Source organism: Filicampus tigris, chromosome 8 (assembly GCF_054856515.1).
Source record: "Filicampus tigris isolate MCC_2025a chromosome 8, RoL_Ftig_1.0, whole genome shotgun sequence".
NCBI lineage: Eukaryota > Metazoa > Chordata > Actinopteri > Syngnathiformes > Syngnathidae > Filicampus > Filicampus tigris.
In genome coordinates, this window is record NC_141224.1 from 7,328,327 (window position 1) to 7,342,702 (window position 14,376).

The following is a 14,376-nucleotide window of genomic DNA, read 5'->3' on the forward strand; positions in this document are numbered from 1 at the left end:
TTTTTTTTCTGGTGAAAGAGAATCCACTCTTTCTTTTGTTAGGTTTGTATGTGTGGTTCTTAAAAGAGCAGCCAAAATGCTTTCAAAATGTCTGGCCGCAATGAGTTGATCATTTTGCGATATTGAAAGCACTGTAACTTATCCAGTTGCTTTTTTAACATTGAACAATCGTTGAATGAACCATTTTGCTTGACTTCTGATTTAAAAGGTAGTTATCAACCAATTTGATGCATATATGAAATGTAATGATGTGGTGATTATACTATATATTTATTTGGCTTCAGAATCGTAACGGATAATTGAGGGAAACCAGGACTACAATGTGGGCTCTGGCAAAAAATGACAATGATTTTGACACCCCTGGTAAAGGCAGCCACTGGGATACTTAAGTAAAGGCAGCAGAGCGACCTTGGGTGTCCTCTTTCTTTCTTTCTTTCTTTTTGCCAAACGGGTGCATATGGCGCAGGAAAGCTTTCATGAGTCAAGTTTATAAATCCTCAACACAAGGCGACACACTGCAACGCAGTAAATGTCAAATGTTCAACCATGCCAATTATTACATTTTGGATTGAAGTGAGAGCGGCATGGTGGGGCATGTGGTTTGCCTCAAAGTTAAAGGTTCTGAGTTCAAATCTCGGCTACATGGAGTTTGCGTTGGTTATCTACGTATATTCCGTTTTCCTCCGAAAAACATGCATACTGTATATGGCTTATTGAAGACTACAGTAAATTGTCTGAGTGTGATTGTAAGTGTGTTTGTTTATATTTACTCTGTGATTAACTAGTGACCAATCCAGGATTTACTTTGCCCACTCTCGCCCATGGTTTGCTGGGAATATCTCCACCTTCCCCACTACCCTGAACAGGGTATGCAGTAGAAAAATGGATGTGTGAATTGAGATAGTAAATGACCGTGTGTGTCTTTCTTTTCCTTCTAGCTCTGCAATACAGACGCCAAGACAGAAGTGCCTTAAAGGAGAGAGTGAGAGCGCAGAGGAACGCCGCACAAATCTGTATCGAAATAGAAATGAGTCCGTTCAAGAAACAACGGGGGCGATCTCCTTCGTCATCCCGAGGCCGAGGGGGGCGAAGAAGAGCGGGCGCTAAGCCTCCTCAAGAGAAAGACCCCAAAAGAATCAAACGGGAGTCACCCAGCAAAACCCCACAGAGCACACCCAGCACTTTCTCCAAACAGAGCCCACCCGCGACGGGCGACCTTCACAAGGAGGTGACCGCAGACAACGATACCCCCAGGAGAGGAGAGTTGACCTGGCCAAGGAAACCGGCCGAGTCAGCCGATAAGGACGCGGCAAAGACAGCGAAAGATGCGACGGCATGCCAAAGCGCGTCTACCGACTCCGTAGCATCCCCTACCTCTCTCGCCGCGCCGCAAAGCGCGGTCACGCCACCCCTGGCCGCCAACCACAACCCCAGCCCGGCTTCAGTGTCGAGCAGGAAAACAGCCACATTTAAGGCTCGCGTTCCCAAGAAGAAATACACTTATGAGCACTTTGCCAACAATGCCACTCCTCCCACCACCCTTCCTACCTCCAGCCCTGCACCCACAGGCAACACTTCATGCAATAGCAACAGCAAAATCGGTGACAGTGTGAATTTTACTATCAATAATCTGAAGAACTGCAACAATATTAGTCATATAATTAACAAAAAAACAGATGCTAGTATAAACGCTACAAAAAATAATACTAGCATGGCCAATAGCAGTGTAAATAGCAGAAGTAATGCGTGCTCAGGTAATCAGTCATCAGTTCAACAAGTGAGCAGTAAAGCCACAGAGGATAGTGGGGCTCTCAGGACAGTAGCCCCCCTAGAGTCCCAGGTGGGGGAGAACGAATCAGAGGGGGCCCCCAACTCAGTGCGCTCTTCCTCCACCGACACAGCCAGTGAGTACTCCCCTGATCTCGATGTGACGGAGGCAAACGGACAAAGCAACCGAAAGACCCCTGGCCCCTTTCTGAACTCGCTGCCCAAAAGGCTCAGCGATAGTGGCGGACTTGCTGAAGCACTTGCTAAAGGTTTGAAAAACCAGAGAGTATTGGCTCGCCAGAAAAGAAGCTCCACGGAGAGCGGTGTCGGCATTCCAGGGCAGGGGGGGTTCAAGGAGAGAGACTCATGCCCCCTTTCCCCGGTGTTCAGACCTGGTGTGGTAAGGGAGGTAAGTGGGGGTAGTGTTGAAGTCCAACTCCAAGGAAAGGACACTATTGTTAAATATCCTTTTGATGGCGGAACCATGATGACAGCATCAGGATCCGGGAGCGTGGTAGAATTAGTTTTGGATGCGCCCCCACCTGGCATGTCGCCTGTAGCGGTTAGTACCAAAGTTTGCGTGCCCTTTGGTGGAGAGGAGGGGGGGCCTTTGCTGTACAGAGAGGGGGTCGTCACTCAGGTAGACCCTCATCCTGGTGTCTCGTTCCCCTACCAGGTGGTTCTGAGTGAAGACGGAGAGACCCTGGGTGGCGGCACTGGCCGTCAGGAAGGAGATAAAAGTAAAGCTCAGACCGTGTGGGTTTCCAGACAGAGTCTGAGACTGCTCACCCCTCCCTGGGATGTCCCGCACTTAGAGGGTGGGGGGGTGCGGGAGAGAGAGCGGGAGAGGGAAAGAGAAGAACGAGAGTGGAGGGAGGAGATGGAGGTCGAGAGAGAGGTTTGCCAGTTGAGTAGTGGAATGGGTGTACTGGGAGGGGGAGCAAGGCTGAGCCATGGCTTGTCTCATCAAGGGGTTGCCGCGGGGCATCCCTATGGAAACGTACATCCGCCTCCTCATCCCTCCACCGTTACTCCAAGTAGGGGGGGCAGCACAGTCTACTCAGACAGAGAAAGACCGAAACAAGTCAACATCCCAGAGGAAGACGTTGAGGTATCTCGTCTCAACATGTCCGCTGTACCCAAGGCGAACTCTCCCATGTCACAGCACAGAAATATCATTTCCAAGTCCAGTAGCTACCACCCGTCCTCACCCCACCTCTCCATGGTGAGGGGTTTGGGCCCCCCGAATTTCTCCACCCTAGCAAGCCCGCAGCCTCCTCCTTCACCTGCCTTACTCAGTTCCGAAATGAACAACACTGCGCCAAATCTACCTCCAGCCAAGATCACTCCCAGTCAGACCCCGACACCCTTGTCCGCAGGGGGGACTTCCTCTACCTCTTCTCGCTCCAGGACGCCCCTCTCGTTGGCTCAGAAATACAAGAAGGGCGACGTTGTGTGCACCCAGAATGGCATTCGTAAAAAGTTCAACGGCAAGCAGTGGAGGAGGCTGTGCTCTAGGGAGGGCTGCATGAAGGAGTCCCAGCGTCGCGGCTATTGCTCCAGACACCTGTCGATGAGGACCAAGGAGATTGAGGCCGCCGGAGGAGCGGAGAGGGTCGGAGGGGGCAGCAGCTCAGGGACCGTGACGCCGTCTGACCTGCGGGGCAGAGCCAGCAGTGAGTTCGAATGGGATGACACGTCAAGGGAGAGCAGCGAGACGAGTAGCAGGGGAGACTCCAGACCTCGCTTGCTCCTTCCCTGCGTCCTCCCCCACGACCTGTCGGCACGCTTCGACTTTGACGAGTGCGAGGCAGCCACCATGCTGGTGTCGCTAGGAAGCTCCCGCTCTGGCACCCCGTCCTTTTCGCCCATCTCCAACCAGTCCCCCTTCTCCCCTGCCCCCTCTCCCTCACCCTCCCCGCTGTTTGGCTTCAGGCCGGCCAACTTCTCACCGATCACCGCCTCGCCGGTTCTTCAACACCGGCGGCACAGGCAGCCAAGCGGCACGGGAGGAGGAGGGGGAGGGGGCGGCAAGGCGACCACCCCAGCAGGGGGAGGAGAACGGGAGAGACACGCTTCAGGCATCCAGCCGTCGTTTCACAGCAACCTGACGTTTACGGTTCCGATGAGCCCCAGTAAACGAAAGCCAGACGCACCCCCTCCGCCGCCCCTGCCCCTGCACCACCACAATTACACACCCAAGACCGAGCTGGAGCAGGGCGACCTCAACAACTCTTTCAGAGTGCTGTCCCCACAGACACCGGCATCACATTCCCACACACCCACCTTTTCGAGGCCAAGGGGTGCCACCACCCCCTCTTCCAGCAGGCCCCCGTCCTCCACTGCTGCCTCCCCTCCCCCTCTACTCGTGTCCCCGGTGCCTCCGTCCCCTCTGACCCCTGACGGAGGGCATCGTCGCGTGGTCCCTGTGTCCCAGCAGAACTTGCGTGACTCCCCTGTCATTGTGAGGAATCCTGACGTTCCGCTGACAAAATTCATAGAGTGCCCCTTAGGAAAAAGAGGTGAAAATGACATAGGGGTCGAACCTCCTTTACCCAAAGACAACGGCATAACCACCTTCGCGCCGCAACCGATTTCTGGCCTTCAGGTTCCCGTACCTATCAACGCTGCAGCAGCCCCGGTCCCCAATGGTACCGTCCTTTTGCGAAGTCCCGCCCAAACTTTGCTGCTAGTGTCCCCGTCCTCTCTGCCCACATCGGACATGCCTACCGCCGCCCCGCTGCAGGCCCTCTCGGTCACCGTCAGCACAACGGTCGCCGGCGCCGGTCCGTGCGGCGCGGACAGCTCCGGGGAACGAGGGGAGACCCGAGGCTTTGAGGGCGAGGTGCAGCAGCCTGTCCCCTGCCACCCCTCCCCCACGGCACTGTTGCCCCTGATCCTGCCCGTGGAGAGCCTTCACCCTGCGCCGCGAAAGGACATTATCATGGGACGACCCGGCACAGGTGAGAACGCTTGCATTTGTGTTGGTTCACATGAGGGGAGGGACATCAAAGGGCGATTTTGTCACCATGCAATAGCAATGCGCACATTTTCTGTAATGGGTTATGTGCACTAGGATATAATACAAAAATAGTGATGGAAAATGGATGTTATGAAAACAAAGGTAAAAAGGATGACGGTGACAAGAAGATGTTTTTTTTTCTCTTATTATTACAACTTTATTTTTGTAACATTATGTCTTAATTCTTATCAAAATGTTTTTTATTAAAATTGGATTTAGTCTCATAATATTATGACGTAATGTTAAAACATTATCATGTAACATTACAACTTTACCTTCTTTTGTTGAAACGACAGTATAGAAGCACGAAGGTGGCATGATCCACATGTGTCGGGAGTGAAGCCCAGCAAAAGAATGTCCATTTAGTCGACATGCTGTCGTCCCATATGCTCGTCCTTCTTGTGTGTCACGCCGAAGCCGCTGGTTATGTGACCCGTACAAGCACCTGCGATTTGTCGCGCAGACCTAATATTGCACAGCTGATGTCCCAAAATTCAGCACGCTCGCTAAAATGGCACTAATTTATGACAGAGTGCTCTTCTTTTTTTCCCCTTTAAAGCAGCGGCGTCAACCTCTTTTGCATCTCAGGCCACATTGTACAAAGTAAGTTATGGTTTCTATTAGAGGAAAATCAAAATCAGAAAAATGTATTATCACCTCATCAACGTATACACAAGTACCCCTACTTTTCATTATTACATATTTTTTAATGATAACCAGAACTTGAAATCATAAGTCAAGGGAATTAGGAGAAACCAAATATAAACACTATTGTTCGATTTATGTTAAGAAGGGAATTGGTGAAAGGAAAAAAATGGTATTAGATGTAAAATTGCAATTTTAGTCCCGATTTTCAGACAAAATGAAAAGTACAAACCGATTGAGCAGGAACCATGAAGTAGACACTCTTGATTTGCTTTAGTCGGTCACAAAAAAAGATATGGCTGTCCAGATCTGGCCCCCAGACTTAGAGTTTGACATGTGCCTTAAAGCATCAATAGTGATTTAGTAAAAGAGTCTTGCATTTATCCGCACATTTGGAACTGAGAAGGAGGAAAGAGAATAGACGTTGGTGTGTTTGTGGGGATTAGACGTGTTCCAGGGATTAGCTTTGACGACGTTACATATCATTATAGAGTCATTATAGACAGATGGTAATGATCAGGTCGAAAAATACAAAGTTAAAAATCACGGTTAGAGACTCTGGAATCCAAAACAAAAGTGAGCGCTGGAGTAGAAATGAACATTTGATGACGACAGCACGTGTGGCTATGCAAGGTGATGAATGTAGGCCAGTTAAGGAGCAGCTTGTTGGTGGTGATTTGCTGTTTTGATGGCTGAGACAGACAAAATGGGCTTTAAATTAATGAGAGAAAAAAAGAAAGATAGGGAGAAGGCGCCAGCTCGGAGGAATAAAAACGACACACGTGTCAATATTTTGCTTGAACATGAGCGACAGCTTTATTTAGCGTGCAGGTCCTCTGACATCTGCAACGTGTGTGTGTTTGTTTTATGAGTGACTCAGGCCAAGACGTAGTGAAACAATGTGTGGGCAGGTACAGTACATACCGAGGCGGCTTGATATCTAAATATGCGTGTTTATTATGTCCGTGTTCTCTTCGTAATCTACAGAACTATTTTGAGTTTCAATTTTTTAGACCCCTCACAGTGGTGTGCTCCCAAAAAGAAATATTGGTCCCTGCAGCAACACGCACCTCAAACATAATGGACACAAATTCATGAGTTAGGGCATGTCATTTATTATTATTATATATTTTTTTCCAAACGACTGAATTCCCTTAAATAGTAGCAGTGGGTGTTTGTTTACTCATGTGCAGAGAGAAGCAGAGGTCAATTAGGGGCAAGTTGTTTACTAGCAGGGAGGCTTTTATTTATGCTAATGTATGTTTTATCACAATATAAAATAATATTGCTTGTTATAAAACAAACTACCAATAATAAATACTGATATTTTGTTAGTTACTTTAGTTATTAAATACAAACACTTAATATACAAAAAATATTTTGTCATTGACCAATGACAAGATTTGATACTCGAGGTTATGTGTGTGTTTTAAAAAAAAAAAAATCTGAAAATACTCAAAAATGATTATTTTTTTTTGTTTTTCACCCCCAAAAAATGCAACTTTTGAGAGTCAATTGTGTCTTGACGAGTCATTCGAGATACAAGCAGTGTCGATTGACCGTTTTATGTTGTCAGTTTTTTTTAGTCGTTTTAAATTGAAAATAAAAGTGTGTCAGACCCCCACAGCTAGATAGCGGAAGCAAACTTCTGGCCACCATCAATTACTTGTAGCAGAACGACAATATCAGTTGGTGGTGCTAATGAACCATTAAGATAGTTTGCCAACCGTCAATAAATCTCTCAGAAGAACAACAATAAAAGACAATACATTAGGTATAGTCATGTTTTGTGCTTGCATTTTCCATCTTTACAGGATGACGTATCATTTCCCGATCAAAAACAATTGTAAAATATTGTCCCGACATTCCTGGGGCCCTGGCAAAGGCTTCCCAATCATGTTTGTCCATCGTGGAATAAATCCACTAAAAAAGTGACTTGCAACACCTCTAACTTTCCCGCGGCAATGTTTAAGCAGCACTTCTGTCTTTAAATTCGACCGTGAACGTCAGCTTTACAGATGACATGCCTGCACTGCCGGCGGTGTGTTGTGCTAAATCGTTGATCATTCCGAATGGTATCAGTCATGACCAAGTTAATTACTGCCACGGAGTGAGGGGGAGTAATGGCGGTGCCCATTTGAGGTGTGGCAATTGTTCAATTGACACAGATGGCAGTTTATTGGGTTGTGGTGTCTATGAGAGCGGAGGCTACAGGTTGAGGAAGCACTTAACTTAGCAGTCTTAATTGAAAATAACTTTTCGCACAAAATCAGACTACATTTTCCTGATGTCTTTCACTTTCTTGGGCGTAAATCTCAGCTCTACAGATGCCATGGCTTGATTGAAGCCTGTTGTTTATTCGAGCACTAATTAAAGTGCATTAGATATTTTCTGTACAAGAGTAACACTGAATTCTCTTGAGACGTCCTCCATTTTCTCTTGGAGATTCCAAAGTTCATTCAGCAGCACTTTGTCTGTAAACTCTAGAGCAGTTATCGTTATCGATATCATCGTCAATCTTGCCTACACGATGTGTAATTTTACATTATCGAGTATTAATACTGCCTCGAAGCGAGTCAGCCGACGGCCGCAAAGTTGGAGGAAATGCTGAAAAATCTGTGTGCGTTGATGGCAGAGGAGGAGGAAGTGATAATCATTCGCCGAATCAGCGGGCAGGCCCCAGTCACGTGACTCTGCGGAGCTTTTTCCTCCTCATTTCATGGAGGAGTGTCTAGCGGGGTTTATAGCGAGGCGCGAGTCCACGTTGTCCGTAGTCTGTAAATGGTTTGGAGTTGATAAGAATGACGTCGGTGGGAATAACATTGTTAGATGTGCCAAAACGGTCACCGTGAAGAACAATTCTGTTGCACCACAAGCCATATGGATTATGAGGAAAACTTGGCGACCGCGCAAGCACGCTAAACAAAAGGTTGAACACACTCACACGCACGCACACACAGAAAACAGTCGCCGAGTTGAACCAACAAATATAAACGCACGCACACACTCAGTACTTAATCGAGCAAGGCAAACGTGACATCCTGGATGATCGGTTAACATTCAGTTGACAAGCTTTTAGTCCGCATCATTATTAACTAGCCTGTATTCCCCAGACATATTGCACAAACTACGACGGTTTATTAGTGTGACGCCAGCATACACCCTAACATGAATAAAGTCACACGTTTACATGTCGCAACGATGAATGAGTGGGAAAATGCACTAGTCTGTAAATTGCAGTTTTGTTATTCAACTTTATTCTGAATACGTTGGCCAATGTATGAGAGATGGGTGTTGTCTTGACGACGTCTTTTTTTTCTCTTGCTGGGTGACACCTCGTCACACGTCACATATCAAATACATGTTTTTCTCATTCTGATTGCTGTAGTTAACACGTTTTTCTCATTCTGATTCCTCTAATATTTGGCAGTGGAACACCAGTACCTACTGCAGCTCAAAATGTCACATCATTATGGAATAACAGCACAGACATTTAAATGACATACATATTCCCAAAAATCAATGTAAGTCTACACATATTTTTTTTTTTTATTGTTAAATATTGTCGTAGAATATCATTATGTGTTGCAGAAGCTGTATTTAGCAATTTAAAAGAGATGTTGTTCACAAACGCTGTCTATCCACAATTGGTCTGTGAAGCAAGTGCAGATTTAAAATATTTTTTGTAGAATATCATCAAATTATTGTTAGTTTTTTAACCCATATCGCCCACCCCTACTCCAGCGTAAACTTCAGCTTTACAGATGCCGTGTCATTGTAATGACATCTACGATTACATTAGGGGTGTCAATCATAGTAACAATAATTACTGCTAGTTGAGTGGAAAAAAATCAGGCATATCTTTGAGGTGTGATGTTTATTTTCTAATGCATACAATGCTGATTAATTGGGGCATGGCGTTGATTCAACACTTCAGTCTTTGTTTTCTCCAGATTACAGTGCATTGCTTTCCATATACAATCTCACTAAATTCTCATTAAACATGACTTCATGATAGGGGAAATTATTTGTATCTTTGAAGTGTGGTGTTTGTTTTTTTATGATATAAAGTATGTTTAACAGAGGCATTGAGTCTATTCAAGCGGGGGTCATGATTTGATGAAATATGACAGCTCCTCAATCTGTCCGTTTTCTACTAATTACAGTGCATCACTTTTAGTGCAAGAGACACCTTCCATTTTTTTGGAACATTCCATGATTCATACAGTACCTTTGTTGTTTAACTCCAGCATAAAAGTCAGCTTTACAGATGCCATGTCTGCTTTGTGTGCGTTGTGGTAATGCCGTCCACCGTTACACGGTGTGATCTCAATCATTCTGCCACCTGAAAAAAAAGGAAAAAGGCGGAGTCTCTTTGAGGTAGGGTATTTATTTTTTCATAATACTGTATATGATGTTGATTAATTTGGTTATGGCACATAGTTGAACGGAGGTCACTATTTGAGGAAACATGACACCCGAATAGCTTAGTAATAGTAATTTTCTACTGATTACAGTGCGTTACTTTTCATACAAAATCAGATAAAGAGCACAAAGAAACCTTTTCTTTAAGGAGTGGTGTTTATAATGCAGATTAATTGAGGCATGACATTTATTTGAAGGGGGTTACTATATGGCAAAATACAGCATACAGAGTCTTATTTTCTACGACTTTCATGTGTGACTTTTAGTAAAGAAATTCTCCTAAATGTGATTATGTGGATGGCATCCGCCTCTACAATTGACTTAAAGCGGGCCTTTTGGCCGTGCCGTGTGAACGCACGTCTGGCCGTATAGAGGCTCGCGACTGTGACAGAGAAGTGGACGGCAAGGGGAGCGCTGTCATTTTGAGTGTATGCTCCCGCCTCACAGCCCCTTTTATGCGGCCGAAAGGATGCCGAATGGCTGAATAGTGTCTCTTTGTGCCGGATCATGCATGCTTGCCCGTGTGCATGTGCGTTTATTTTGACGGGCTTTGAGCGGGCGTCACGTACGTGGGAGTTTTTTTTTTTTTTTTTTTCAGTATAGACTATAAACTCAGCGTGAAGCCTCTGCGTACGTATGGAAAGCCGAGGGAAAGAAGCAGTACTGGTGAGAGTGTGTGGTGTTTAGGTGTGCGTCATATACAGTACAATGTGCCAACCAACTAACACTAACTTGCATCGGTCCTCAATTAAAGCCTAACAGCAAAATAGCATGCATTACTCAAACCCAAATATTTTGTTGTCACTTTTAAATAAAATAACATCTTCAACAATTTTATAGTATTCCCAAAAATATTTACTCATCATACCTATGGACAACTCAGAGTGTTCAATTAACCTAACATGCTTGATCTTGGAATGTGGGAGGAAACCGGAGTATCTGGAGAAAACCCACGCAGGCACGGGGAGAACATGCAAACTCCACGCAGGAAGGCCGCGGCCGGATTCAAACCCATGACCTCTACACAGTGATGTGGACGTGCTAACCAGTCCACCTCACTGTGTAGAGTGCCTAGTATTTATTTATTCATTCTATATGTAGGCACTTTAAGAAGGCTTATGCAAAGTATTTTCCTCAAAACACAGTATTCATTAATATGTCCCAGCTAAACAATCTGAACCTATCATCTGAACAACTAAACAGCATCACCTTTTGATGTTTTCCTTGCACACACCCACTTGCTCCACTCACAAAGCTTCTCGGAAGCAACGATTGGCTGAGTCGTGTCACATAGGAGGCGTTACAATTTCCGCAATTTGCTTTCAACGCGGCCATCGTACCCGCTTCACTGAACTGAATAAAGTTGCTTTGAAAGAAATAGAAAAATAAACTGTGTAAATATTAGAGGAATTACCCCCCCCCCCCAAAAAAAAAGCAATAATATTTTGAATGCATAACAAAATCAGAACTACTGTACTACTTGAACTTGAACTCTCTGCTTTTCAATGTGTTCTTGTTTTAAAACACAACATGATCTGTTGATACTGAAACTTGCGTCCTTGGGATCTTCCTTCCTCATGGCCTGCTTGCCTCGCAAACACCCTCTCGTTGCACTCGCAAAGCTTCTCCCAACAAACGATTTTTAGAGAGTCGTGTCATGCTGGAGTAGGTACAGTACACGTGATTTGTCAGTGCATAACTATTTGAAATCCTGGTTAAATTATTGGCATATGTCAAAATCATCTAATACCAGCTCCTGGTCCATATAGAAACGCTTCTGGGTCCGGACCTTATAAAATAATACAACTCATTCCACTCCTTTAATACTGTGTGTCAAATAAGCCATTGCACTGTCGCATAATTTACGCAGCATCTGTCATATGTGCATGTGCTGGCCCATAAAAGACTACACTAATGAGTCAGTAAATGTCTTCGTCCAACTTGCCATAAAAAATGCACAGAAGCAGGCAGAAATACAATTAGTAGCAAGGTGAGGGATGAGACCCTATTTTGGTGTGTGCGTGCGTGTGGGTGTGCATGCATATGTGTGAGTAACCGGGCGTCAATCACGGAGTGCCGGCTATGATGTGCGCCTGAGCGCCAAAACGTCTGTTGCCATGGCAACAAAGCAAACATTTCAGCGGAGCTAATGAAACAGTGGCAAAACACGGAGGCAGTAAATACAATTATACGAATTTGTGGGTAATCTGATGACACGGGCTCACATGTGTGTCACTGCAACATACACACAACAACACGTTAAAAAAGGGGGGTTCTCCACCTACCCACCCCCGTCTATGATATTTTTTTCTTAAATATGAGCTGACCCGGCGGCACGGTGGTCGACTGGTTAGCACGTCCGCCTCACAGTTCAGAGGTCGTGGGTTCGATCCCGGCTCCGGCCTCCCTGTGTGGAGTTTGCATGTTCTCCCCGTGCCTGCGTGGGTTTTCTCCGGGCACTCCGGTTTCCTCCCACATTCCAAAAACATGCATGGTAAGTTGATTGGATACTCTAAATTGCCCCTAGGTGTGATTGTGAGTGCGGATGTTTGTCTCTGTGTGCCCTGCGATTGGCTGGCAACCAGTTCAGGGTGTCCCCCGCCTACTGCCCAAAGACAGCTGGGATAGGCTCCAGCACGCCCCGCGACCCTTGTGAGGAGAAGCGGTACAGATAATGGATGGATGGATGGATGAGCTGACCCTCGCAGAACATAATAGAAATTAAAATGGCCCCTGATGTGAGAGGTTCCCTACCACTGGTGTAAATGTTTTTTTCCTCCCACAGTCATTAATGTTCACTGAATTTTTAAGATGACATTTTTATTATTAATACATGTCCAATCGTGTAGCAAGTGAGGAGAGTGTGTTTGCCAAACTTAAGCGGGGAACACACGTTTGAGCATTTTCCGCCCCTTACGTCAAAGTCAGCAAAGGCCTGATTATCGGATGTCTGTGAAAGATTATCCAAAGTGATTATCTTGTCTGTGTTAAAAGCAGAGCTGGGCATTTTACAAATAATTGAGCGTCCGTTATTCGTTATCCGTCTGCAGTGCGGGTACCCTTCCGTCATCCGTCATTCGCATTTTTTTTCCGGGGGAAAAAAATAGTACCCGTCTATAGGCCGGTCCGCCTCTAATTTTAAACGGCCGTCCGTCGGCAACTCAGACTAAATTTTCACTCACTGAAAGATTATTAAGATTATTAAGTGTTTGTACTGTGGTTTGGCGTGTGGTGAGAATGACTTTTCTTTGCCAATCTGCTCCGACAACAGTCGGGCTCACAATTGTAAAAGGCGGAGCTAGGCACATACAAATAATCGGGCCAAAGGTCCAATTGTTGGATGTCTTTCAAAGATTATCCTGAGCGCTTATTGTTTGGTATGGGTTATGTCAAAAGTCATATTTCCTCCCTGATTTGCTAGGAAAACGGTCAGAATATTTAAGATTGCAAATTGTTTTGTGTATGGTCAACACAGACTTAGGCAAAGCCACTAACGTAACAATGTAGTTGCCAGACAAGTTTCTTCTACTACTACTACAACTATTACTGCTGTTGCTACTTCTCTTTCTGCCCTGTGGCACCACGCTGCCCCTCGCAGGTCAGCCGTGGTACTACAACAGACATCTGGTTTCAGAGAGGAGAGTCTTGATTGTTGTGCCGTGTTGGTCATCTTGAGTATACAACACACTTGCCTGTTTTTTTTTATATTTAAAGATCAGTTAAGCTCTCAAAATGGTGTGTGTGTGTGTATAAACTAGGGCTTTGATGTTAAAAAAAAAAATTCTGCCTAACGACACTGTGCTGCATAATTTCCGCTCACTATTAATACTTTTACCATTAATTATACCCTTAATAATACTATTTGGAGGGACATTTTGTCTTAAATGTCACCTTTTATCCTCGGGGCAATGTTCAAAATGGCCTCTTCACAACTAATACACTGTCGGTTTTCCAAAATTGTAACATTCTCTTTTCCGTGTCACTCACACACGCGCGACATGTCGCACTTTTCACCAGCATCTTTGGAAAAATAAAATTTGGCGTTTTCTTTTTTAACCCTTCACTCCATCGCATTGCAGTGGCGTCGCCTCCCCCCTTCCTCTCCTCTCCTGGTCTACCCGGATACGGATACCCGGGAATAACATCCCAGCTCTCTCCCTCCCTCCCCGCCCATGGCCTGCACTCTTTACGTAACGCTTAAAGCCCTTGCATATCCTCACCGACCATGGCAACAAGCACATCTGGATTTCGTGCCACTGCTTCCCGCCACCCCCAAAAGGACTTTTCCCGCAAAAAAGTCATTTGGAAGATTAATCCCTAACTGTCAGGAATACTCAGTGGGAAGACTTTGCAAAGTTTTCAAAAATCAATTTGCACACATCCCAAAAATTGGAAATTCTTCATCTCTTTATCCTTGGATCTTTTATTTTTTTGCTCCCCTCTGTATAATCTGTCCAACGTTTCTGGCGCTCACATCCCATTGACTATACATTTGCTGGCAAATAGTGCCACCATAT

General features: G+C 45.5%; 1 protein-coding gene across 5 annotated transcripts in view; it reads left to right on the forward strand.

The window, feature by feature from the left end:
* cicb (capicua transcriptional repressor b) overlaps nt 1-14,376 on the forward strand; it is a 47,797-nt gene that overhangs the window by 9,395 nt on the left and 24,026 nt on the right. For all 5 annotated transcript variants that reach the window (XM_086039343.1, XM_086039345.1, XM_086039346.1 and 2 more), the window contains exon 2: nt 939-4,730. In XM_086039343.1, the coding sequence (XP_085895469.1) occupies nt 1,028-4,730 (3,703 nt within the window). In that variant the 5' untranslated portion in view covers nt 939-1,027. The remainder of the gene's footprint in view (nt 1-938; nt 4,731-14,376) is intronic.